The sequence below is a fragment of the Ambystoma mexicanum genome, chromosome 3q (genome assembly GCF_040938575.1).
Source record: "Ambystoma mexicanum isolate Mex_15411 chromosome 3q, UKY_AmexF1_1, whole genome shotgun sequence".
NCBI classification, from domain to species: domain Eukaryota; kingdom Metazoa; phylum Chordata; class Amphibia; order Caudata; family Ambystomatidae; genus Ambystoma; species Ambystoma mexicanum.
In genome coordinates, this window is record NC_090926.1 from 1,057,211,294 (window position 1) to 1,057,238,972 (window position 27,679).

Sequence of the window (27,679 nt, forward strand, 5' to 3'; positions counted from 1 at the left end):
ATGCTTAGTGTCCCCTATGTTTTCTTTTACAACTTTACTGTTTCAGACAGTGTGTCCAGGATGGGTTGATGGCAGCAGATATTTTTCTACCATGGTTTTGACTTCTGTTATGCACTTTTGGATTTTACTGCATAATGCCATTTAGTGTACCATATACTCTAAGATGGCAGTGCCATGAGATAGTTGCCTGTCCTTTGGCTATTTTGTGCATTGGGGGCCTTCTTTCTGCCACCTTGGTTCCGGAATTGCCATTTATGGAAAGCTCTTTCCTGGACAAAGCTCCTGCTTTCATGAGCAAAGTGTGCGGCTGGATGTGGGGGCTGGGTCTGGGTGGACACAGTGCACCTCTAAGCCACAGTGTGCCTGTTCCTGGGCAGATGTATTGGACAGCCCCTTCCAGATGAATGGTGCACATCCTTACCATTGGTGGGCTTGGGAGGGACTCCAATCTAAGTCCTGTACAAAGGGACTCCTGCAGCCATTCGACAGAACATAATTGGAGCCAAAACCCCTATGAAGAAGTGCAGCCCACTGACAATCCGAGGACGACCATTGTAGCTGACCAGCATTGCTTCCAGTCAAGTATTGGTGAAGCCCTGCTCCTCTCTCCTGAGCTCCAGAAGGCCCTTGTCAGAGGTTCGACCCCTGGACTGGTGGGAGCAACCTGCCCAGAGCCCTGCTCAAGGATCTGGCTGCTGAGCATTCAGAAGTGTCACTGGATCTACACAGTGAACTTATCTGCTCTCTCCTGGGCAACCTTGCTGCACTGATCGCCGTTCTGAGTTCACCCGTGGAACTCTGCAGAACTTCATCTTCTGGGAAAAGATTCCTTTCTTTGTTGTTGCTGCCTTCCTGACCAAAGGGGAGCCGTGCAGGGGTTGTTCCATTCTTCTGGCCACGAGGATCACCTGTCTCCACCTGATCATAGTGAGTCTTTCTGAAGCCAGCATTCTCCATGTCCTGGATGTCCCCTAAGGACACATGCTATGTGGAGGTATTCATCCTATTGTCCCAGGGGTGTCCAGCTGCCCAGTCTTCACAGCCGTTTTACCAGAGCCTGGATTTGTGGACTATTCCCCCTCCTCCTGCCATAGGATTTCATGGCTGTAAAGTCCCAACGCTATCTCTGCATTGCCTAATATTGGTGGTGAGCTGGTCAAAGATCCTCTAGGTTTCCCATAGTGTGGTGGTATTGAGAGATAAAACTTGTAAGAACTTAACTTACTATTTCATTTTTGGAACGCTTACCTGAAACTGTTGGCTTTGCTAATTCTTGTCCGCAAATCACATAGTAAGCCCTCCTGACTCTCTGCCAAGTGAATCCTGTTCAGCTGGTGACTTTTGGGCACTAAGCCCCATCTCAGAGCAGAGCAGGACTTAATAATTAGGGAATACTACCATATTCGCTGTACCCAAACGGAGAGCCAGCTCCTGTGCAGATTTAAGAGCGTAAACAGCAGTACTAGAACCTCTTAGGAACTCGACCAGCGAACCGCTGAAAAAAAAGCGCAAAATCCTGCAACTATCTTAACCATTCAACAACCAATTATCCAACTGAATTTCGCACATCTGCACTGTGTGCAAAACCATGGACCTCAGAACCATTTGTCCAACCCCAAGCAGAGGGACCACATATTGAAACCACCTTGCCTTGATAAAGACCTTCAGGTCAAAACATGTGTTGGTTGTTCTATTACTTTGTCAATGCACCACTGCTTCTATGATTATAAAGTGGAACCTGTCACAAGGACAGGTCAGACACTGACACAGCGCTACTTTTATATACTGAATCTGCCGTCACATTACTGACAAATAAAACATAGGAGATAACTCCTTGACAAACACTGTAAGTGCTAAATTGCCTTTGTTCCTTCCTTAATTTCTCCAAGTTATCCCCCTCCACCCCCGGACTACTTAGGGTGTGGCCCCAGAGCACGGCACATACAGCATACTTTTTTGAAACCACTCATCAATATAATAAATATGCGCCCCTGTGCAGATGATTACACAGTTCATTACCCACTCAGCTTGTCCCTTAATATTTATGGATCTAAACCTTGATTTTGTCGGGGTTCTAATTGTTGTCCACCAATTTACTAATCTATGGCCAACTGGCTCTAAATAGCTAATTGGTCTTTTCTTTGCTTACTTTACTCTACACAGGTGTCTAAAGTATTGCTTTTCCTATTGCCTAACTGTTTTAAAGGCGAAGTGCTGGTGTTCTGCTATCAGAACCCCCAAACAGTGAATATATATATGGATGTAGTAGTTGTGTGTGTGTGGGGGGGGGTTGTCTTCTCCCTGTTCATCATAACAGGGTTGCCCCGAATAATCCATCCTCGGGCTTGATTCTGAAAATCCATGTCAACAGGACTGCCACTGAAGACGACCATCATTCCCACCAACCCATCTGTGGATGACCTATTGCCATTCCTGTGGCCAGGGAAGACCCTTGATGGTGCCTTCCTCCATTGGACTGGTGGGATCAACAAGTCCTGCATCCTGCACCAGTGTCCTGCCATCTGTAGAATTGGAAAACATCCCGGGACCATCCTGTAGGCTGTTGTTCCACTGGTACGGTCCTGAGCTGGAGCTCGGGAATCTGCAGATCCACTGCATGCATTTAGATGGGTTTGAGCTTGTCAGGCACAGTTGTGATGGTGTTGTTGTGTTTGTGTGTATGTGCCAGCACCCATCCAACAACATATTGGAGAACCTCTTTGATGGCTTGCACTATCCTGAACATCTTTGTGGGATCATCATCACTCTACGTCTCACAACAGAGCAGCAGGATTCAGTGCCCTATTTGCACCTGCACTTCAATGAACTTCTGTTCAGATCAGTGGGCATCCATAGCACTGTGATACAGTGGAGCACTACTATTTAACCGGATGTGATGCATTCCTTGGGTGAATCTTTTCATGCATGCGAATTAGGAGGTTTATGGAAATTTTGAGTAACCTAAATCTACTTTTTTTTTTTCTTTTTTTACTCCTAGTTTACAAATGTAAGAAGTAAAAGTAACCCCACTTGAAATCTTATCTGAAGTCCTGTTCACAAGGACAGCTGGAGTTCCAGTCTTTTTTTGAGCTGAAGTTCCTACACCCCTCCTGCTGGTCACTGATGTCCTGGCTGATGTCCATGACCTCCCATGCCTTTGACATTTGGACACAGAAGCCCCTGAGACTTGCATCCATAATTGTTCTCACATTTGTAACCTCAGGTCTGTAATCCTTCAGTTAAGAAAGTCACGGGGGCTGGATAGTTCATATTCTGTAGGATCTCCACTTGCTGAGACCCCACAGAGCCTGACATCAAATGACCCTTCCTAACCCCCTGGCCCCCAAGCCCCTTTATATGATCCTTGAAGCCTATGCCCTCTTGGTTTGATTACTGCGATCTAGGGCCAGTAAACCCTGGAACCTCATACCCATCCTGTTACTTCAGTGCCTCCATTTTCAGTTCCTGGCAGCCAAAGGGTCCTGTGCCCCTCAAGGCTATGACTTCACAACAGTGCCTGCAACCTTTTGAGTGTGTTTCACCCCAATCCTTGCAATCATCTGATTCCATAGCCCCTGTTTGCACCTTTCTGTTGGGACTTTATTTTTTATACTCTGACCTGCTGGACAGATGTGTTGGAGACCACCCTATGATTGGGATAGGGCCAACTCTGGGAGCTATAGCCAAACCAGTTCACGATAGCAAGGTGCATGCTCAAGGCTACGTCTCATGAAGGGTGAGTTTGGTAAGGGGTCTAGAATGAGCCCTAAAGGTTAGTAGACAAAAATAACTATAAAATGTATTTATTTATTTTTGCGTATCCGCTTGAGTATTCTATACACAAATGAAATACTGGCCAGGCAGAAACATGTAAATACCAGCCTCTGTCGATTCTGCTCTCAACCAGACACGATCGAAACACTCAAGCATTTGCTTTTAAGATGCAGAGGGGTAGATGTGGCGCGCACCCACCACTTGGGACACCTATTTAGCAATGTTTACTGCTTCGACGAAGACGAGAGATGGAACAACTTGATGAGTGGAGAAAGCGTCAGATGGACCATAGCCGTGGCAGGATTCTACGAAGGCCTAGGTCTACTGAAACGCCCAGAACTTGAACAAATAAACCCCACAACCGGAGGCGAACAAATCTCTCCTTGAAATGGCAGAGGCTGGCGCGATCAGGATTAACTGTCTTTACTGCAGACTGAGCGACGGATCCTCAAAGAGGAATCTTGTAAAAATTGTTTCTTTTTAACAATTGAATCAAGTAATAAAAAAATGTATTATATGGCCAAACACACACAATGAAACATGACTATAAGGAGTTAGTTACTAACATATATAAACTGATATAAAACACATATGTACATCCACGTAGACAGTGTAATAATTACAGAAATGCCCTACAATACCTGAAAGGAAAGGTATACCACTGTCGGGACCCAGGAATCACTAAACCCAAACTTCAAAAGTCCAGCCCTATGTTAAATGGGGCCTTATGCTCAAAAGTTCAGCAAAGTTCATAAGAAGTTTGTGAAGTGGGAATAAACTATGGTAGAGGTCCTGTGGACCTCGGAATTGTTGCAAGAGTTAAAAGACACTCTGTTCCAGTCAACAGAACTGTTCCTGAATTTCAGACGGTGGTCTGGAGGGTTGCCCAGAGCATTGCCAGTGGTTAAGATTCATTCTAAACCTTCCAGCCATCACCTCTTTGTTTTTGCTTTGTCACCCCGAGTGGGACGGGTATGCCCAGACGTGGGTCCCGTGCTTGCTGGGCCTAGAGACCCAAGCTACTCCTCACTGATGAGCCCCAACAAGGGCGAAACATGTTTGGGGATGCTTGTGGTCTCATGCAGAAGGGATGTGGCCTAGCAGTTCGGGTTGGATTGCCCCTTTTGTGGTGGGGCCAAGCCTGATTTGCATATGGTCTTTCCCCTTCTGTAATGGCTTGGCAGGCGAAGAATGGTGGTCTGGAGGGTTGGCCAGAGCATTGCCAGTGGTTAAGATTCATTCTAAACCTTCCAGCCATCACCTCGTTGTTTTTTCCCCGACTTTCGGAATACTTGCAATGGCAAAGCCAAAGTGTTGTAAATGTTTCTAAAAGTTACCAAACTTCATAAAGGGGGAGCTAGGGGCCAGGTAAGTACCACTGAAACTCACTGACCGAACTGCGATTCTTCATTGAACGTGGCAAGTCATTAGAGGGTACAAGGCCACATTTCCCGGTGCCAGTTCCGGTCCTCGATGCCCAGGGTTTGTAGGTTCGAGTGCTTCTCTGGATGGCAAGTACTACCATGTCTTCCAGATAGAGAATGCAGAAGACCTCGATGCAGGGCCCCTCTCCGCACAGGACTGGATGCAGAAAAGCTGTTTTTGACAACGGCCACTGATGCACAGCGACGCAGGAGGACACACTTGTTGTGGTCGGACTTAGCCTCCTATCTTGGGCCCCTCAATTCAGGGACCATAAAGAGTGACAGGGACAAGTCCAGTAGCACAAGCTGTCGACCCCCTCCTCCCCCAAGTTCTGAGCTTCAGTAGGAAACGGCAACATTTGCAATGCGGTATCCCAAACTCAGAGCTGGCCTGCCACTGGGGGTTCCAGGGGCATTTCCGATGGCTCTTCTTCACTGGATATTGTGCTGACATTGAGGGTGATTGTTCCCACCACCGCAAGGGTCGAAGCTCCTTTGCAGGACTTCTGGAGATCACTAGCCTGTAAGGGCTCTCCCAGCAGCAGAAGTTGGTTGGTCGTCGGGCCTTCTTCCAACGGGTCTCCAGTCTCCTCACTCATCTGGTGGCTGGACAGGATACTTGGCTCCTTCAGGAAAATCCAGCATCTCTCTGGGGCATGGCTGTAGGTTTCCTCTTCTTATCCAAAGTCAGCTGAGTGCTCGTACGCCCTCCAGTGGCAAGATCTACCCCACTCATGCACACCAGCAGTGGTCCAATCACGAACCACTGAGGGCCTCATGCAAGCATGCACACCAGACATTCAGACACCATTATGTGGATTGGGACCAGACGGTCCCAACCAATTCTTGGGAGCACACACACATGGCCCTGCACTAGCCTGTAAAAACCACAGCTTTCCCAAGCAAGTGCATGACTGTATAAGGAATGTTCTGACCTGGCAGCACAGGAAGAAGGTCACACAACAAGATGGCCATAAGAACAAGCAAAACCTTGTGTTACGGCCGTGTTGGAACACTAGCCACAGTTAGTAGCCATATGCAGTAAACGTAATAGGGCTAAAGAACAATATTGCAATAGTAAAAATGCAACTGCTGCCAACAGCTTGTCTTTTAGGCACATCAAAAGTAACCATAAATCCTCTGTGTGTTAGCCTATGGCCATATAAAAATAATCCCATTGCACTGCATTGTAAGCTACATTGTGCAATGATACAAAGTCACCCAAATAAATGATAAATTGTATCCAAATGAGGGAAACAGTTTCCCAGTACTGACAGCCTTAAGGACCAGTCGGTTTCCCCATGACAAATGGGCAAGTGTCAGTTGAGTGAAGCTCAGGGCTTCACTGCACTGGAAAAAGGTCAGATAAAATAAAAGCGAAAAGTTTGGGAGTCCATGGAAATGGAGGGAAAGTTGCCTAAAAGAGAAATCTTTCCTAATGCTTTGTTATGCCTATCTTTATCTTTTCAGGCAGGTTCAGATTGATGGCAAAAAGAAAAGGGGCCGCGTGTCCTGTTGCAGCCGTATCAAGTATGACATCATCATGGTAAGTAGAAAATACCCTCCAATAGTAGACCAGCATACCCACATATACTTGGTACCCTGCCAGGCCCTGTCAGGAAAAAGCCTCAGAGAATAGCACCCTCACAACCCTAGTCGTGACACTGCCCTTAATCCCAGAACCAAGAGCCAAGAAAAGATTATAGAAAGTCCAGGCTGGTGTCTGTGCTGGATAGCTTCCACCAGGTGTCTGATGTAAACTGTTGCACTGATTTTACTAGATCTGCCAGCAGCATTCAGGTGCCATCTGATGATTTCTTTTACTCCTCGGCCAGCTTGTGGGTGTAGGTATGGGAGCCAAGGCCTTGATCCGGTTCCAAATCCCTTTTGGAGGTTGGGGACCAGTGTAATATCCAATACCCTTTTCATCTGCGCCTTACCCCTTCTAAAGTGGAGATCATCTGGGCTTGCTCTGTTCTCATATTGTTTTTAAACTCTGTGCGTGTCTGCTTGCTGTGCTCATGAAGGTGTCTGGCCCCTGCTTCTGCTCCTATGCGTGGAAAATACAGAGCTTTCTTTGTTTGGCCAGGGAAATGCGTCCAGCATGGAACAGTGTATGGGGATTGTTACTGTTTGGAGGCGATAACACTGTCTCAAACTACAAATCAAACTTAAGTTTATGATTGTCAAATGCCAGACTGACCTCTGCAACTCGATGGTTTAGTCAGACTCCAGGGCTCTTTGCTGAAATTCAGTAAAAAAAGTGTAGGTGAGCTCGGATTTAAGGCATTGGCCGCCACATGTTGTGTCCAGCGAACACTTCTTCAGAAGATTCTCCTGTATTGTAGTTTTCCTAACCGTATGTGCTTCAAAGGTAGCTGTAAGGCTGGGTTATGTTAATTTATTGTATATAGAAACTGAAGTATATCGTGGCTAAGATGAAACAGATCCAATCACTCTGGTACATAGGCTACATTGTCATCTTCTCCGACCACTAATTATCTTTAAATGATTCTGCGTAGCTTACCAAACATTCCATCTGACTGTCCTGTTCCTCATATCAGAGAGAATCCTGGAGGAACAACCCTTCTACTGTGTCCAATCGCGACTGTTACTTTTAATTTCATTTGCCGCTATTAAATTAGAAGGGACCATGGTTGCTTTGGGATTAAAAGCCAGGACACAGATGGCCAGCAGGATATGTTTGAGCCCGGCACAGCTACTGATGCATGTTGTCTCCTCTTCGGTAACTGGCAGCTTGGGCTGCTCCAGTGAGGAAGGGAGGCAGAAATGTGTGGGTTGGAGCTGAGAGGTGGGTTGGATCTGTTGCAAGTCTCACTTTATCTGTGTCTGCCTTCAGGGAGCCCGCAGCGCGTGGATCGGGATCCTCTCCTTTGCACATTCCATGATGCCGTGGCATTACGCATTGAAGCAGATCAGTGGGCGCTTTGGCTCCAGCGTCCTCTCCTACTTCCTCTTTCTTAAGACCCTGCTACTTTTCAGCATCTTCCTTTTCCTGATCTGCCTGGTCTTCATCATTGTCCCGCAGGCAGTGCACCCTCCAGTCACCCCAAATACCAGGGGCTTTACTGGCCTGGAGCTTCTGACTGGGGCGGTGAGTACATTCTGCCATTGATCACTGCCTTGAATTATTGCTTCTCTAGGTGTTTGTGTGCCGATCTGTGTCCGAATAGTCCTTATCTCTACTGACAAATTCTCCTCATTTGACACTCTTTCATGGTAGGGGTATTTCACCAGCAGCTTGATGTACTACGGCTACTACAGCAACCTCACCCTAAGCGAAGCATGTATCCAAGGCCCCAACGGCACCCAGTGCGTGACTGACCACCGACTCATCTACAATATGCCGCTGGCCTATGTCTTCACCATTGGAGTGTCCTTTTTCATCACTTGCATCATCCTGGTGTACAGGTAAGAACAAACTGAGGTACAAATAGGACCAAAAGTACACCCCAGTCGGCCTTCATTGGTCCCGCACAGTGTTGCCCACTCAATGCTCTCTGCCCTCACATTGAGCCGTTCTGTACCAGCCTTCCGTTAGAAGAAGGGTTCATTAAAGCTCCTCAACCAATAGGTTTGGCTGCCGCCAAATCCGAATAATGTAATGTAATGTAATGTAATGACTCCATCAGTTTTTCATGTAAAGGGTGAACCTATTTAAGTACAAGTTTATTTTTTTTCTTATTGCTAACATTGCAGCGCTGTACAAAAGAAGGGTGCCTGCATTGGGCTTGGTATTTTATATAGTAGTACAATACTGTTGGTGGAGGGAGAGAGGAATTTTTATTAGTCCGGCTGTATTTCTGCACGAGCCACATTTTTGGTGTTTTTACGGAAGTGGAGGATGGTGGGGGCATGTCGAGCCTCTGCTGGGATTGAGTTCCAGATGGTTGGAGAGTGGCAGGAGGAGGACAGCTTGCATCTCTTCTCTTTACAGGCTAGCTTAGACTCCTTTTGGTGGTTTTGCTGCATGAGGTGCGAGAGCCTCTAGAGATGTGTAGTTTAGCTGCCAAGTATGTTGGTGTTCTGTACGCTTTGTAGGTGATGTATGCAATTGTTAATATCCTGATGGGGAGTGAGAGTCAGTGAAGCTTGTGCAGTGTTGGAGAGATAGGTTGAAATTTGCAGGCACATATAATGAGTCACTGTTAGAGAAATGTTCTTTTTTGTAAGTTTTACCCTCTGTCCTAAACCTCTGATCACTACTGCTGGGCTAACTGGGATTTGTTTAATTGACTTCAAAGGTCAGTGAGACTTTATTCACTCGCCTCCTGCAATCACTTTTGTTTTGGGGACACTGCAACCTTTTTTTAATGTTCCAGTGAGGCGAGACCTCCTCCCTTTTTGTTTTGGCATCCATGATTTAACTGTGGCAGCCCCCCCCCACCCTCCTTATGTGGTCTGCTGTCAGGGGCCCCTTTTGCAATGTTGTTTTGGGTGCATGGATAGCTCATGTGTCTACCAGTGCAGTCGTAGTCCTCTATTTTTAATAACTGGTGTTTTTACATGTAGTGCTGTGTAATAGGTGTGTCTCCACTTCACTGTCTGAAGTAGCATTCTTGCTACTTTCCAGGCATCCTCTGAACAGATTGATGGCAACCATTAAATGTTTCCCCTTTTTGCAGGTGCATTATGAAGCCCTGCCTTTTTAGCTGTGATAATGCACTTAAGAGGACTTTATACTCAAAATGGTCTCTCCTTGTTTTAAGCCCCGTGAAGGCTGGTCTGTCCTTTTTTTAACCATGCTTCTACCTTGCAAGTGGCGGATGGCCCCCTTTTGTCATGAACCTTGCCTGGCGTGTGTGTGTGCGTGTGTGTGCGTGTGTGTGCGTGTGTGTGTTGGTTGGGTTGGGGGGGGTTGGACCAGATCCAGGTTTAAATGTTGAATTGTCCTTATTGATGTGCAAGGGTCGTTCAAAACCCAAATTCTGAATACAAGCTGCACCCAGAAGCCAAGTCGACACTGCAGCTGAGAAGACCCAAAGAAGATAGAGATACACAGGAGGACTTCTGCAGAAATCAGCATTGGCTTCAGCCAATTCCAGCATGCTAACCTGAACATTGACCGTCCCATCGACAGGTGCAAGGTGTCTTTCTTCATCTCGCCCATCCTGCTTGAAGTACATTGCTTGTTTTCGATCGCCAGAGCGTGTATCTTTGCAAGACCTGGATCCATATTTTTGCAAGGACTTCTGGCTGGCTGAACAGCTGGAACTCATCATGGACATTTTCGAGGCTCAAATGGCGATGCTTGAAAACTGCTGAGCTGCTCTGCACCAGGAGATGAGCCTACTGTAAAATTGAAGGCCTTCCGTGGAGTTGCCGAATCCCTCCTGAACCTGCCTGTGGCAATGCAAAAACGTGCATCCGCAAAGTTACCCACGAGGGTCTAACCTTTATCTTGTGACCGAATCTAGGTGTGCCCCTAACCATCAGAGATCTCCACAGGAACCCAGGGCCGCATGACCATGCACAGTAAAGGCAAGTCCCTAAGTGCTCACACCAGAGAGAAAACAACCTGCTACAGAAGAAAGGCCCAAGTTGATCAAGTAAGGATAACCAGTTTTAATCTCACACTCAGATGAGCGATCAGCAAAGAACTCTGCTACTAAGAACGTTCTGCAAAACAAATGGTACAAGCAGAATCTTATAAAGAAAAACATTGTCATACATGACACAATACATAGAGTAAAATCCTGCCCGGCTAGTTGGTGTGCGCCTATACATGATCCGCCTGCCCCATTAGGGATGCTAGGCCATTGGTGCCAGCCCAATCTGTACGTCTTCCGTCAGGTGGCAGCTACGATGATCATCTTCTCACGTCAAAGGTGGAAGAACAAACAAATTATACTCATACCATACGACTACTTTATCACTCATACTGTGCACTTGACAGGCCTTAAGACGTGCACAACGGAGGTTCTGGGGCACTCTAACCTTCACACAAACATTTCACTCACTCCCTCCGAGCCATCCGGCTCCAAGGTCTCCACCCTCATTTTTAATTTTTTTTTATTATCTTTATTTTAATTTTTACAGGTACAAAAAATTTGTAAATCCTAGGAAATGGGTACAATAAAACAAAGTTATAATCATTACAACAATATTACATGTCAGCCTTATCAACATAATATCATGTACAAGATTTATCTATACTTCTCAATATTTAGACAAAAAGGACAAAACAAAAGACAGGACAAAAAAAAAGAAGAAAAAAAAGCCTTACCATTGACATTACTAGACCTATTAAAACAACTCATGAATCCTGACCATCATTATGCAATCCATTACCATACAAATCAAGAAAAGGTTTCCACAAAGACCAATAGTTGTATTCCTTGTCTTGCTTTCGAAACATAATCAACTCAAATTCAGATAACGCAATCACATCATTAATCCACTCTTCCGCTATTGGTTTTTCCTGGATTTCCACACCTTAAAGATCTGCTTTATCGCTAGTACTAAAACCTTATTTATCGAAACTCCATACAAGCGAGATTTCAAGCATCGCCCACTCTTTGCCAACAACAAAACTTGAAACGGCTTTCTCGGGAATGAGATTGACTAAGTAATGTCCAACCTATCCAATACTTCACGCCAAACTCTTGGACAGTACCACAACATATGGACTAATGTCCCCCTCTCACTCCTACACCTCCAACAGACATCATCAGTTATTAAACTTAAAGCCAACATCCGCACCGGAGTGCAGTATAACCTACCCAAAACTTTCTGATGAATAAGCCGCAACTTAAGGTCCATCTTGCTGCTGTATCCAACCCTCCATAAATAGTTCCAGGCATCATCATCAATTACACAGTCCAAATCTAATTCCCACTTCTTTCAAATTGTCCCAAGACTCCTTTACTGCATCTCGTTCCCTCATAAGTTTTAAATATGTAGACACATTACGTATCGACAAGCTAAACATATTCCAACCCGCCGGTTCCTTCTCCAATGGCATGGACAACAAATTGAATACTTGAATTAACAGACTTTCTAATTTATCTATTCAACTCCCTTCCACTTAAATGGAACACTACTTGAAGCTCTTCAAAGGTCAGCAAGCGTCCATCTTGCAATAAATCATCCAATGACAACACAGCTTTCAAAACCCAACTCCTCCAATATAGAAATCTGTTCCCTATCTGCAAAGCCGGATTATACCAAATGGACGACTTAAGAGTCATAAAAACATTTCCATTAAAATTAAGTGTCCACCACGACATTAAGTCTTTAGTCACCCTAATAGTTGGTAATTTAGAAGACCCTTTAGACAATTTTCCGATTTGGAAAGACATTTCCCACCCTCATTTTGAACTATAATGTATCCCTCCCATCACCATACTAATCACACGATTGTTGTTTCAACAATGTGCCCTGTCGTCATTTCAAGACTTGGGGTCTTAAGTTTTAGTCGGTTATATGGGCTATAACTCGTGGTCGCCTGGGGATGGGCCGGGTCATGCTTTGGCCAGTGTGAGATAACATGCACACCAGGGGCTGGTCTGTGATCATGGCTTTGTAGGGCACATTCTGCTCGAATATCTTTGCAACACTATTAGAACAATGAATAGGCGTTGTAGGGGTTAGGGTTGTGGGCTGTCCTAATGGGCACTGGGGCATGGCTGGAGGTTTCCCTTGCCTCACAATTTGGGCCTAGTGCATTCAATACTGCATTTGCTGTGCAGGCCTTCCCTTCTACCTATGGCTACTTATATCTATGCAAAATAATAATGCTGCTCGCGCCCTATGCTGTACTATGTGGATAGACTATATTTGGTTATATTAGAGTGGGGTGCTTTTATGCTGCAAGATGGTCTTCTCACCGTTCTCCCCAGCCCCCTTGCCCATCATAGTGCTTCAAATGCATCTCGCTTCACTCTAAAGAGCCTATGGGGGTGGAGCGGGGCTGCCCCCTTCCCAGCATCGGCCTCATTGGTGAGGCACATCTTTCACCAGCTCTTTAGAGCCTGGGACCATTCATAACTTTCTACGGTTTCCGGGTCTTGAGGTCACATCGCTCCTGTACCGGCTCTCTCTCATTGGACAAAAACTCCTGTTTACATTATTTATCTGGCGGCGGGTGGTCAGGGGTGGTAGCTCCTTCTTCTTTCACTACAACTTGACTTAAGTCGATTAAGTCCCTATTTCGTTTGTTACTTTTGCTTTGCACTATGTTCCTTGTTTTGCCTGCACTAGCAAAGTGGTCCCTCCTGGACTATTGTGTACTATTGCATGTTACACTTGACCTTTTTACCAACCTTGTCCCCTTTGAATAGTGTTGCCTTGACTGCCTGGAAGGTTTACCTCTGGGATAGTCTTGCGCGTAAGGAGAGAAGGCCTGCAACCTAAGTGTGGGCCCATTTTCGTTGCCCTACTCATTGGATTTAGAAAGATCCCCCAATATTGTTAGATTTCTTATTGTAGTTAGGCCTGTGTAGGCCAGAAACGTGTATGTGATGTGCAGAATCATGAAGATCTTGGCCTGCACTGGAAGCAAAATCATGCTTTTGAGTTGGTTGGCGACTGGTTAGTCCTCCTTATTGTTAGGCAGAATCCTGTGCAGTGCCCTTAGGGATCGCTACACACAATTAAGACTACAAGTGGCAATACAAGTTCACCTTTGGTACAAGCCTGTACTACACTGTTAAAGTGATAGCAGTAGCGGAGCAGCCACACTTATCTCAAGAGCAAATGAGCAGTAGTAGAGATTACATAAAAGGACCACAATTACTGTGACTCAAGCAAACACTGATTCAAAGGTTTTTGGTAAAAAAGTAAAAAGTACATTTATTTTTGTCAATCTGTTTGCAGAACACTTCACCTCTATTAAATTAAAACCACATGTAAAATACGCTACACACAGCCAATTCACGTTGGAGAAAACAACTCAAGGTAAGTACCTTATGATTTTTCGGACCGGTGTTGTGAAACAAAAGACGTTACCGGGAATACATAAGCGATCACTTTTTAGTAATGACAGTTCGGTCTTACTAAAGATACACGTATCCGCCGGAAGAAATGTTACCGGGGTAAAACCACACTTAGCACCTAAGTTACCAAAAGAGAGTTGGGGCAAAAATCACCAGCAATACGTTTGTCAAGGCAGACCGAATCAGAGAACACTTTCTAACCCAGAGATAAAAGTCAATAGGCCTGCGCCAGCGTTACGTGGAACAGGGTTCCTGTTGTCCAGGATCACACAGTCTGATAGTTCAAGATTCAATGATGCCAGGAGTACTTGGATATTGTTAAACTAAAAGAGGAAGCAAAAGTTATAAGAAGGAGAGAAGACCAGGACAAGCCTTGTATGAGGAAAAAAAGGGTTCACCCTAGTTCCTCAAAGTTGGACACAGTACCTTATTCTTTGAAGAAGCTGGTGCCACAGCAGTTGTTCCTGGTAGTTTCCCGCAAACTCACAGTTCCTGGAGCTTCAGTCGTGGGGACAAGAATGACGTCTGGAGTGAGTTGCAGTACCCAGGGATGAGGCCAGCAGCAGCGACGGTGAATAAAAGGTGCGCTCCTTTAAAACAGGAGAGGCTCTTCAGATGGCTATCCGGACCACTACAGCAGTGTGCAGTGATTTCGACCACGAAGAGGATCCTCTGGCTGTGGGAGATGAGCTGGTTGACCCCACCAGGCTCAAGGGAAGAAGACTCCGGACTGGGTCTTCTCTGGTTGTTGAAGGGTAGATAGCTCAGGACTGCAGCAGGGCTTCACCGGGACGGGGTAGTTGCAGCAGCCGTCTTCTTCTCTGCTTCTCTCCGTTTCCTTTCAGGTCCAGTGGCGACTCTGACTTCCAGCCCAAGAGTCCTGCCTTTTATGCGAAAATCCCCCATTCATGCAGCAAGGGGGTTGTCCGGCCGGACAACCACCTCAGCCAATCATGCCAAAGTGCGACTTGGGTTTCCTAGGATACCCTGTGCAGGGGGTGACTAAACCCCTCCCTCACATTCAGCCCACCTAGACACCCAGGCGCCAAAAGGAGGACTTCTTTGCAGAAGCCCGCCAACAGACGGTGAACAAAGAAGGCAAACCTGGTTTGCCGCGCAAAGTAAAACCCAAGAAGGACTTTAACAAAAAGAAATGGCGAATAAACCCGACCGGAGCCAAAAGAAAGGACATTTGGTCAAGCGGGTTTCTGTTCGAGGCTACTATAATAGCCTGGAACAATACCACATTTATGTAATATAATCGCAGTAGAAAAGTTAGGGTAGATACCACTGCCACCAGCCAAGTCTAAATGTTAAAAGAGCAAAACAAAGCTCAGAGAGCCGCATAGACAAAAAGGGATATTAAATAACCCTTTCCAGTACTCCGTGTAAGATGGTGTGCACTGTGTCTGTAGTTTTAAAGTGACTATGTAAAGTCAATGGCAACTTTACCTATTTCTGGGGGACGGTAGTCAGCCCCAGAAAATGGAGTCAGAGGGAAGTCTCAAAGACAACCCTGTGTTACTGCACTGAAGGTGTTGTGTAACACACACAAAACTGGGGCTCATGGAGTGGTATGCTCCAGAGCCCAACATCACACAAACAGTAGAAATACACATGGCAAAACACAGGTAAGAGTGGAAAAAAGGTTCACACTCTTACCAAGTGGAAAAGGTAAACTCCAGAAATCCAGCAAAGCTGCTGGGGGATTCGCTAGGTGAGGGAAATTAGCCATAGAATGAGAATTCTTCCTAACACATACCATCATATAAAGTTTATTCCCGGGAATAACAAAAGAAAATACCCATAAAAACACATACATACACACCAAAATACAATTAAAGCCGGCAGGCCCAGCTCAGGAAAACCCACACGCAAGGCGGATTCCTGCTGGGGCCTGTCAGGACCTGGATGCCTGGCCACGAACCCTTGCCTGCCTGATCAGCAACTCATGGATGAGATCACCTCCCCGTGCACCATGCGGCTGCACAGGTGACCCCAACCTTGATAAGTCACTCTACAATGTGCAGGATTGTGCAACACTGCACCCTGCCCCCAAACCTACACTGCCTCTGCCCGTAAGGGCATCTTTCCTGCACCCTACTACTGCACCCAATCCACCCGATGCCCCTCAACAGCACTGTAGACCCTCTATTTACGTGCCAACAATGCACGTACCTTCACAACATAACTCGCTCTGCTGTGAGCTTACGCCCGCCCGCACTGCTGCCAACACCACAGTGAACAAAGCAATCGTAATTTAAAATGCCTGCAGCCAGCACCGGCATTCATTGCACCAACCCGCATCTATAAAGCACCCTGAACTTCCCTTCTTTCAGCTCTGCTGACTCCTATCTCCTTTGTGACATTAACCTGCGTATTGACTCGCTAGCCCACGTTCAACCTGAACATTATTTGCATGCACACTACTTACTGCTGTGCTTTTGCCCTGCACCCATTGAATTGCTAATGATGCCTGCGCCGAATGTTTTGTTGACACATGTGCCAAATGATATGTTTATGCCTGCTCCCCACCGCCATGCTGCCATGCCTACTCCTAGTGCTTTTTTGCTGATGCCTGCACCCAATGATTTGTTTTTGACGCCTGTGCCCCATGATTTTCTGATGATGCTTGCACCCGATGATTTGTTGATGAGACCTGAGCAAATGTATCTGCAGACCCTAGCGAGCTAGAGAACATCCCCCTGCCAGTGCCCGGGCCTAATGCCACATGGATGGGGCCCGTACCTACCAAGAAGTGTGCACCACCACCTCCACTTACATCCCGCAATGCACGTTCCCTGAACCCACATGTAGTGATTGCTATGCCAGGTTACATAGGGGGATAAACCCCACTATCCTGTATACACCTATGACATTTGCCAGTCACCTATACCCTCTGCCGGACCAATCCACTCCACTCCAGATGTCTATCACTTGCGACCTCTGTTAGCCTGCACCACACTTGTTGCTAGTAGAGCAAATGTTCCAGTGCCGGGGACTGCCTCTAAAACACTGCCCTTGCCGCCTGCCGTGCCATACATGTTCCCTCTACCTACCTGGACTAACTGCACTACCCAAACTAACCGACAAACCCTTCAGCCCACAAGGTCACCTGCCTGACACCCCCACGATGCACCCACGCTCCTCGTTAGTGAGCCTAGCCTTGCCCCAAGCTCCCCGGATCCACCCTCACAACGCGTAGAGAAAATGCCCTCTACCCATGTAAATCCTTGGCACAGAGCCCTGCCCATAGCCCTGTCATTCGGCTCAACCCGCGTCCTCCTAGGACCCCCAATTGTCTGCCTCACCAGCCCTGCCGGCTCCCCTTCTGTCAGCCCTGCCAGGCATCACATCCATCCTGAAGCTACCCACGGCCTACCTCCACCACACCACCCCACCACTCCTCAGACTACTCTTCCCACAACACCAAAGTCACCACACCATTGACCTCTAGAACGGTCACTAACCAACTGAGAACTTGATCCCAAGCCTGTACTGGGCTAGCTAGGCTACAATATCTTTGATCCCAGAACCAGACCCCCAAACACCTGCCCACGACCAAGCCCCTGTGGAAAACTCCTACTCCCTGAGCATCTGCACCCACCTCACTCGCCATTACCATCCAGCCTCACACGCAGACCAGCCAGCTCTCACCCTTAAACGCTTCTCATCCCGATCACCTTGCCTGCACTCTCATTAACGCTCCTTCGCTGTGTGCTCATGCCCCTGATATACACGATCTCATACTGGAACACAACCTCCTTGCCATTACTGAAACCTGGTTACATGACAAAGCAGGCTCCTCACTGTCCCTCACCATACCAGATGGCTACTCTATACTCCGAGCAGACAGACTATCCAACACAGGAGGTGGAGTTTCTATTGTTACCAAGATATCTATCCCCATTAGGGCCTTCTTATACCAGGCTATGAAATCCTGCTTGCCAGAAGTCAAGCTAGCCTCCAAATTACCATGAACATCATTTTACTCTATCGCCAACACAACAACCTTAACACGCCTGAAACTGATATCCCATCGATCATCGCACTGATCCTCAAACCCAATACTAACATATCACTCCTGGGAGACTTCAACTAAGGGTTTAATGACCCCTCCGACCTAAAGATCACATCCCTCAGTACCACTCTCCTTATTATGAACCTTATTCAAGCCGTTACAGTCCCGGCGCATTCTAAAGGGAGGACCCTCGACTGGATCCTGAACTGCAACCTGCCCATCATGATCTCAGCTATTGACCCGGTCCCCTATATGGGCCATTCTCTGGTCCTCTTTAACACACCCACCAACCCCAACACACCACGCATGACCAGCATCCATCCCCCAATCACTGCGAGACACACCCTCAAACTTACAAAGGAAATAATGGAACCCACCATCAGTGCTACAGTAGCTCTGATACCCGACAGTACAGATCCAGACACTACCCTCACTGCCTACAACTACCCCCTCCTCAGTACCCTAAACCTGCATGCCCCCTTCAAAACTCCAACAAAAAAGACAACCCCAAATTGTTTACAGAGGAACTAATCGCCCTCCGTAAACTGAAACGTGCGCAAGAACACCTATGGAGAAAAAACTCATCCACTCCACAAAAGGAGGTCTTATGACGGACAAATCCTATAAAACTGCTATCATTACCACCAAAGCCAGTATTTACAACACCAGAATCAATTAGGCCAGCTCTAATACTCAATAGCTTTTTTAAATCTTCAAAGAGCTTGAATCCCTGGCACCGCCCACAGTAAGCTTTCCAAAAGACAAAGCCTGGTGCTCCTTGGTCCAGTCCGCACTCGCCAACAAGACCCATAACCCCAGAGAGAAACTATCCTCCAATCCTTGCTTTCATGCAATGCTGCACCCGCCACAGACCCACTGGCTCACCCTAAGCCATCTCTGCCTCACTTCCACTTCTTCCCTGTATCCTCAACTGAAGTAATCACTACAATTAATTGCCTAAAAACTTCCAATTGCAAAGGAGACCTCTGCTCATTCCATATCATCAAGATGTGTGCAGAACCCCCCACTCGTATTTATTGCAAAATTCATTCATGCCTCTTTCAATTCCATCACCGTGCCAGAATCCATCAAAGAAGCATGGATCACACACCTCCTCAAAAAAAAATTGCCCGACCCCCACCCTCCCCATGAACTCCCAACCAATCACGACGGTACTTTACCTACTTAAAATACTGGACCGCACAGCCTACACACAACTGTAACCCTACCTTGAAGCCCATAACCACCCTTGAAGGCCCAGAACATGTCAAGTGTTGTAATGTGTCTTGCTAGCTGAGTGGATGACATCACTGCTAAATGGAATGTAGTGATGTCAGTGTGAGTGGAGTGTTGGTGTGTTATCTGAAGGGGATTCTATGCTTGGCAGTTGGAGGTATGCTGACTTAGAAAGGACATGTCAATGTTTTGTTTCTGGCAATTGAACTACAATAAATCTACTTAATAACTTACCTGCTGGTCCGGGTGTTCCTCAGCTTCCAAGTTATTACACTGGCGACGAGGATGAGATCCTGTCGAGGAGGGGACAGTTCAGGAACGGGAAAACATTGCCCTCCTGTGAATTCATGTCCATTTGCCAAGTTGACAGCAAGTTGGAGCCCAAGGTGTTTTAATTGGGCTGTCTAAGATTCTTCAGCAGGCCGGGTGGTGCTGAAGGTGGAGCTGGGTCGGCACTCAGGTCGGGGTGCAGTGTTTTACGCTGTTGCCCCAGAAGCTTCCTTGCCCAGTGACCGGGTGGTGCTGGGAGGGGTGTGAGCAGCTGTTCAGCCCACAAGTCGGTGTGTGGTGTTGGGATGCAAGGAACACCTGCCGTAGTGTCCAGTTTGCTGGTTTCCCTTTGGCTGGCTGCAGGTGTCCTGGAACATCTGTGAGGCCATTAACGGCACACGTGTCGGTGTGCGGGGTCTCCGTAGCAAGAGTGCTTCTCGGGCGGTTGTTGAGCACCGCGACTCGAGCAGGTGAGAGTGTGCCTGCAAGCTGACTGGGGGCCGGGTGGCCCAGTTAGTGGACAATTTGGTGGGGCTCGGAGAGCGGCTGAAAGTGCCTGGCTCCACAGGAGAACATCGCGCTCCTTATTGTGGCGGGCCCGGTCCTCTGTGGTCATGGAGGGGTGCAGGAGATGTGAGCGCTGTGGTGCCTGCGATGGCTATGGTGATGTAGCATGTCACCTAGTGGAACTCCATCGTGAACGTTGCTTGCGCGCATGTCGGAGGAGGCTTGAATACGTAGATGCTCATGTGGGCGTGACGGAACGCGTTGATGTTATCGCGTTTCCTGTCTTGCGGCGTGCGTTCCAGGGTGTGCTGCTGGAACGCAAAGAATGTTCGCGTTGTCTTTCCTGTCGCGGATGCGGTGTGCTCGCCGAGCCGGTGTCTCTGGACAGAGAAGAGTGGCCGCGGAGGCCCTCCAAAGGACTTGGCGGAGTAATGGATTGCGAGCGGTGCGGGAGGAACGTCTGGGTCGACATGGACATCTGCAGGTGCGCGTCGGTGGGGCGCAGATGTTACCATGAAAGGGACGTTGACTTCAACACCGATGTGCATATTCTGGATGCCCTCATGTTCCGTGTTGGGCGTAAGGATCCCGTGTCGGTGAAACGTGGCGAGGAGAATGTGTTACACTTATTGTACTACGGGTCCATCAGGGCAGGTACAGCGGTGGAGTTACCTGTGCCCTGTGTCTGGATTTCTGGTTCTGTGCGGATTTGGGAGTAGTGGAGTTTTGAATCACTGCAGTCCGCTGCGAGGAGGAGGATCTTCCGGTTTATGGAGAACGCTGTGCACTAGTGAGATTCGTATGTGGTGTGCCGGCTGTATTGTGGTGTTTGTGTGTGCGCAATACGGGCCCGTGTGAGTGAAGTGGATGCGCGCGCGCTGGATGTTTTGTATGAGTGCGAGTGGCTGTCTCTTACGGTTGTGGTTGTTGTATGCGACGGGTGAGTGAGAGTTAGTTTTATGTTGTTGTGTTAATGTACTGAATATTGCTATGTATTTTTTTTTGTGAATAACTATTTCTTCCAGGTGGACTGAACATTGAACTTTTAGGGTTTGGACTTGTGGGTGGCGGCACTCACATGTTAATATCAGTAGTCCTCTCTTGATTAGTGTGCTTACGGCCTAACAATGTTTTCTTTACAGGATGGGTTCCATTTGGCTTTGGATGGACTCGTGGGTGGGGGTGCCTGCGGGTGATTATGGTTTTTTGGGCAGTCATTTCTATCCAAAGGTGCTTTAAGACATTTATCATCCTAATTGTTCAGTTATGTTAAGTCTAATCTTTGGTAGCACTGAATATGCAGGTGAAAGTCAATGTATCTTTTAGCAGATATGCATATGGTGTGTGGAGGTATATATGGAGAGTGGGGGTGACTCTATCCTTGTTGTGTGTGTATGTGAACTGTGCTATTGTTACAGGTGCCTCTGTTTGGGGTTTCCAATAGCAACATGCAAGGTGGGGCCATTGGGTAGGTCCCATGTTGGAGTAGTCCTGCTGTTTTGCAGGTGGCTGGACCAGGGGTCCAAGGTGAGTAGAGTGGTGTCCTGCGTTCATGCGGGAGGCTGGACCTGGGGTCCATGGTATGTGGTAGGTGTGCTGCGGGTGGCAGTAGGCTGGACCTGGGTTCCAAGGTATGTCGTAGGTGTGCTGCGGGTGGCAGCAGGCTGGACCTGGGTTCCAAGGTATGTCGTAGGTGTGCTGCGGGTGGCAGTAGGCTGGACTTGGGGTCCTAGGTGAGTGGTAGGTGTACTGCGCTGTGCAGTAGGCTGGACCAGGGGTCCGCGGTGGTTGGTGTGTGGTTTGGGGTGTGTCTGGTTTAGGTGGTTGGTCCTGGTTGTGTTCTGCATTCTTGCGGGTTGTGTTCTCTATGGTTCAGGGTTTTGTGGTGTTGTGGTACCCTTGGGGGTGCTGTGCTGAACTGTTTCGTAGTTGTGCTTGTTGTTGCTCTGCTGAGCTGTGTGGTTCGTGCCCGGGGGTGGCAGCCCTGGTGTCCTAGGGGGCAGACTAGGACAGGAGGATGTTTGTGCACTGAGGGTTGAGGAGTATTAGGTAGTTATCTGTGTGGACGCTGGGTCGTGGCAGGACCTAGGTTCCAAGGGGCAGCTTGGAACAGGTGGGGGTGCATAGTTTTTTTATTTTTGTTTCTCGAAGGTTGTCCCGTTCTGTTCATGGAAGGAGTGAGCCCTTTGTAGACTGCGTTGGGTTCCTCTCTGTTTTGTTTATAAAGGGAGGAGTGGAAGTGGTGTTGAGTTGGGCGTAGGACTTGGTGTAAGGGTTTGGTTGACACAGGGTGTCATGTTGCCTAACGTGTTGGCACAGTTGTTAGTATTCTGGGGGTGCCATGTAGGTTTTATTGGGTTCTTATTCCTTTAGTGGAGCACTTTCCTGTTTCCCTGATCTTCCTTGGAGTGTCCGGGGGTTTGGTGTTCGCTGGGGGCAGTTTCTTGTCGCCAGTGTTGTTACTAATTGGTGCATTACGTGATGGCCACACATACATGTAGGGGTTTTTGTCTGGTGGTGGTTTTGGTGTGATCTTTCTCTGTTTCCAACAAAGTAAAGGAGGGAGAAGTGTTGTAATGTGTCTTGCTAGCTGAGTGGATGACATCACTGCTAACTGGAATGTAGTGATGTCAGTGTGAGTGGAGTGTTGGTGAGTTGTTATCTGAAGGGGATTCTATGCTTGGCAGTTGGAGGTATGCTAACTTGGAAAGGACATGCCAATGTCTTGTTCCTGGCAATTGAACTACAATAAATCTACTTAATAACTTACCTGCTGGTCCGGGTGTTCCTCAGCTTCCAAGTTATAACACCAATCTGGCTTCAGACCAAGACATAGCACAGATTCTGCTCCCCTCGACCTCAAGATTCAACTTGACGTCATCCAGGACGCTGGTGACTTTGCTCTCCTCCTCCTACTAGTCCTCTCTGCAGCCTTTGACTTTGCTAACCACGATATCCTGTGTCACCATCTCACCTCCACCTTCAACATCTCCCATGAAGCAACCAACTGGATAAACTCATTCCTGAGTGACCGATCCTCTAGGATCTTCGCAGGATGACAAGCAGCTGACCCTATCCCCGTTCCCTATAGGGTCCCTCAAGGGTCATGCCTTTCTCCACCGTTATAATACGTATATTAAGTCACTCTTTGACCGCTTGGACAACCATGAAATCCCCTACACCAACTTCGTTGAGGACGCGCAAATTCTCCTCAAACTCACACAGCCTCAACTCAGCCAATATCAACTGGATTTACAGCATCATTCAGACCTGGGTGGCTACCCACCACCCATGCCTGTTTGATGACAAGATAGAGCTCCACCTCATAGGCTCCCCACACCATCTCAAACACTTAGACCCTGCCTTTCCCTCCTTCTCCATTGTTGGAGACATCACCCACGTTTAAAGCTCTGTCAAAGCCCTAGGAGTCCACCTAGACTCTGAACTCACCATGTCCAAACACTTAAAGGCTGTTGCCTCCTCCATCACCTACTCCACTAAACTCATCCACCACTCCAAAAAATTCCTCTCCCCAAACAGCTGTCTCATCCTGGCGAGGGCCATTATCGGCAGCAAATTGTATTATGTATTGCAAAGCCATACTCGCTGGAACTTCCACCAAAAATCTAACAAAATTACAATTGACCATGAGCTGTCTGGGGCCTAAAAAGATCTGACCACTTCTTTCTAGTGGATTGTGAAGCTCACCGACTGCCCATCAAGGCACGTATTGAGTTTAAAATCCTCTTAACCACCCACTGCTGCCTCCACAATACAACACCCACTTACCTTGCTGCACACGTCTCCAAAACATACAATCTCCGCAGCCTGAGATCCTTCTCTTCCTCCTCCCTTTACAACGGCCATATTCACCAGACAGAGCGGGAGGAGCCAGCTTCACATTTATTGCTCCCACTTTTTGGGAGGCTCTCCCTCCATCTATCAAGGACGAGCTATCTTACCCGATCTTCCGTAATAAACTCAAAACCATTATGTTCAACAAATCCGCCTAGCTGTATCCTCCTTACGACTACTGCTACAACCGGACTAATAACGCAACCCAACTGTTCTTTGCCAACTGTCTTTTTTTTCTTACCAATGTACAAATGTAACCCAGCAACTGTTTCTATTTCAATTGTCTTTTCTTACCAATGCAACCTAGCGCTGTGATACTTCTGGGATTGGGCACTATCAAAAAATTCAATAAAACATACAAACTGAATACAATCTACAAAACAGCATACACATAGAGCACAAAGTTCAATAAACGATGTAAATTAAGAGCCAATTAACTATATACTAACATTTCAGTAGACCATTTCTTAAGCTTTCCTAAAAAATAAGAGCCCAGCCTACTGAGGGAGAGGAGAAGGTCGGGGCGGGGGGGGGGGGGGGGTGGGTGGTTGAGTGCAGTTGTGCAGTTGGCCCTTTGCAAATAGCACAAAACGGGTTAATACTGCATGAAGCGCAACTCATGCAGATGCTGCCTTATCGTTTTTGCTTTTATCTCAGAAAAAGCTGGGCAAAATAACAATAAAATTATGGGCCAGATTCTCACTGGGGGCATTACACAAAAGACAGGACTGGCTAGTTTTCCCAAACTGCCACTAGGCCCTTGTTATCGAGATTCTTTGAGTGGGGTTCTCAGCCCATAGCAAATACTGTTGGAGGGCTGGAGCCGCAATAATCACAAGCTTCCTGTTCAAGGTATTTAACATTGCCATTAATTTGGTTTTGCTGCCTTAGTTTCGGCGTAGAAAGCTCATGGTCCTAACAAGGTGTGCATAGACATGAGTCTTTTTAAGGAATTCTTCTCTTGATCAAGAATAGAGGACCATTCCAGTGCAGCACGTCTCAGGGAACAGGGGGGGTAGGCAGGCAAGGCTCCCACAATGACCGTCACCACAGCAGGGCGACGCAGGAGCTGCAAATGCTCACGGTGTGACGCACTCTCTTAAATCGTGACCCAGAGGAGCTAGGACTACGAAATTGGGTGGGAGAGGGCCCAAGGCCTGAGTGTCCACTCGGGACAGCGGCGTTCCTATATGATACCCCGGGTTCAAGCTGGTCAGTTTACTGGATGGCCCAAGAACACTTCAAAGAGGCTTTTTTTGGGATGGTTATCAGGAGGTGCAGAGATTAGTTGTTCCCGCTACTCCAAAGGGTCGAAGCGCCCTTGCAGGCCTTCAGTGATCGATGCAAAAACAGCGGTCCGACGGGACAACAGTTGGCTCATGGTGCAAAATCTTCTAGCACGTCTTCAGCGGTTCCACAGGTCTGCTTTAGCATTTCAGGATACTTGGCTCTTTCTGTAATTCGGAGAAAACTTGTGTTGATCGACCTGGAATGGATGCAGAGCCCCTTCTCTTATCCAATATTTGTTTTGCACTCAAATTAGGGATAGCCAATGGAAGATCTGCTCTCTTGCATGCACGCCAGGCATGGGCCAATCATGGGCCACAGTGGTTCCAGTCATTCATCCAAGCATACCAGACATACTGGCACCAGTAGTGTGGATAGGGACCAGACAGTCAACATCCTCTTCCTGGGCACTAGCACACATGACGTGCAGGAGCCCACGAAAGGTGAGGTTTTCGCGGGAGGCTCCATGCTCAAATAAGGAATTCCAGGGTCTACTGGAGCTGGAGGAAGGCAAAGGGACAAAATGGCCAAAGGACTGAACAATAGACTTTATGGCATGGCCATTCTTGGCACTGGCCACAGTCTTGAGCTAAACGTGATATGGTACATTAAAAAGAAGTAAAACCACTATAAAGGAAAACTGCTGCCACCAGTTCGTTGTAGGCACACTTGTATAATCACCAACAATCCTTACAGGGTGTCTAGGGCAATAAAACAAAAGGACCCCTATGAGCCGTACTGTAAGGTACTTGACACATAGATAAAAAGTTACCAAGAAATGGCAACATAGACAAAGACTAAGGGAAACATAGTTTCCCAGTGCTGACAGTCTGAAGGACGTGTCAGTTTCCCCTTAACAGATAAGCAAAAAGCCCAGAGTAGAGCGCATCTGAAGGCTGTGCTCCACTGGAAAAGTCAGGTTCAGATCAGAAAGGCAAAAGGTTTGGGGGTCCATTAACAAGGAAGGAAAGGTGCAGTAAAGCTAAATCTTTCCTCACGCTCGCCCCCCCCCCAAAACCCCAGACTAGGGACAGGGGTAAGTCACTCCTGGATGGGTACTTTGTTCCAGTCGGTTATCTCAGTTGGACAGTCCTTCTAAATTGCTAAATATGGCATCTGGCCTAGGCCCAATAGTTCAATGCCTATAGGCGCATGATCCACCTGAGCCACTTTGGATTCTCTCCCTTGATATCCACCAACCACTTCTTCAAAGGCTTATGGGGAGTATACACAGTGAAATGAGTCCCATGGAGGTAGGACCTCAACTTCCTAAGGCCCCATATAATGGAAATCAACGTCACACCCAGAGTGGACGGCATTCATTCACTCATAGCAGTTTCACAAGCAAGATTATTGCAAATATCATAAATATAACACTTTCATGTTGGTTTCTCATCCCACAATTATGACATTCTGGTTTGCATCCCTCTTCTAGGAAGGAGGACATGACTCATAGATTATACCAAGGAGATGCGAGCCATAGCCGACAAGCAACATAACAATACACAACCTGTGAAGAAGTACAGGTCCTTGGAGAAAAAAATACAGGACCTACACATAGGAACCCGTGAGGCATAAAAAAGAGGAGCGCTTGCATCGTTAGGATTCTACTCCAATTGTCAAATAAATCCCCTTCTACTAATTCTATAACAGGACCACCAGAACCAGAAGTGTTGCTCCCGACGCGTTTTGACACTCAGAAATTGGTATTGAGCACTGCAGGGTCCCCGTCATGGAGCCCTGATGAAGGCGGCAATTGAATAACTCGAGACCAACGAAACGTGAAGTCCAAAAGTGAGATATTATAAATTCATTGACTCCCACCGTTTGAGATCTAGGTCAACTGGATCCTTCCACGTTGGCCATCACTGAAAACGAGACCGTGACAAAGCATTTAACTAACGGGTACTAGTAAGACCCGGTATTTCCCAATGTCAACAAGGAACATGGGACACCAAATTGATTCGGTCTGTTATATCCGAACTTTATAAAATAATGTTTTTCTCCCCCAAACTTCATTTCAATTAACTTTACTGCCCAAATAGTTCTCTTTAATTATTTTTCTATTGCTTTAGAGTATTGATACTTGACATTTCATGGTTGAAAATTAAGACAAAACCTTAGACCCTAGTTTGTAAATTGTTTTTACAAAGAATCTGTCTCTTTGGAATGTATCTGTTTTCATACTGTCCTCATTAAAGAAATTGGTCTACTGTTAGAATATTGTATTCCTCATGGCTAAAGGAGCCGTCACCGAGCACTACACTTATATTATAGTTTCACTTGCACTACAGAGCCTAAAGAAACTTCTAAAAAAAAAACACACTTGACCCAGCCATTCCCACAAA

The 27,679-nt window shown here is 47.1% G+C and overlaps 1 protein-coding gene across 4 annotated transcripts in view; it reads left to right on the forward strand.

Moving 5' to 3' along the window:
• Positions 1–27,679, forward strand: part of TMC6 (transmembrane channel like 6) — a 608,423-nt gene that overhangs the window by 334,628 nt on the left and 246,116 nt on the right. For all 4 annotated transcript variants that reach the window (XM_069655255.1, XM_069655256.1, XM_069655253.1 and 1 more), the window contains exons 7-9: positions 6,669–6,744; positions 8,059–8,313; positions 8,443–8,630. In XM_069655255.1, the coding sequence (XP_069511356.1) occupies positions 6,669–6,744; positions 8,059–8,313; positions 8,443–8,630 (519 nt within the window). The remainder of the gene's footprint in view (positions 1–6,668; positions 6,745–8,058; positions 8,314–8,442; positions 8,631–27,679) is intronic.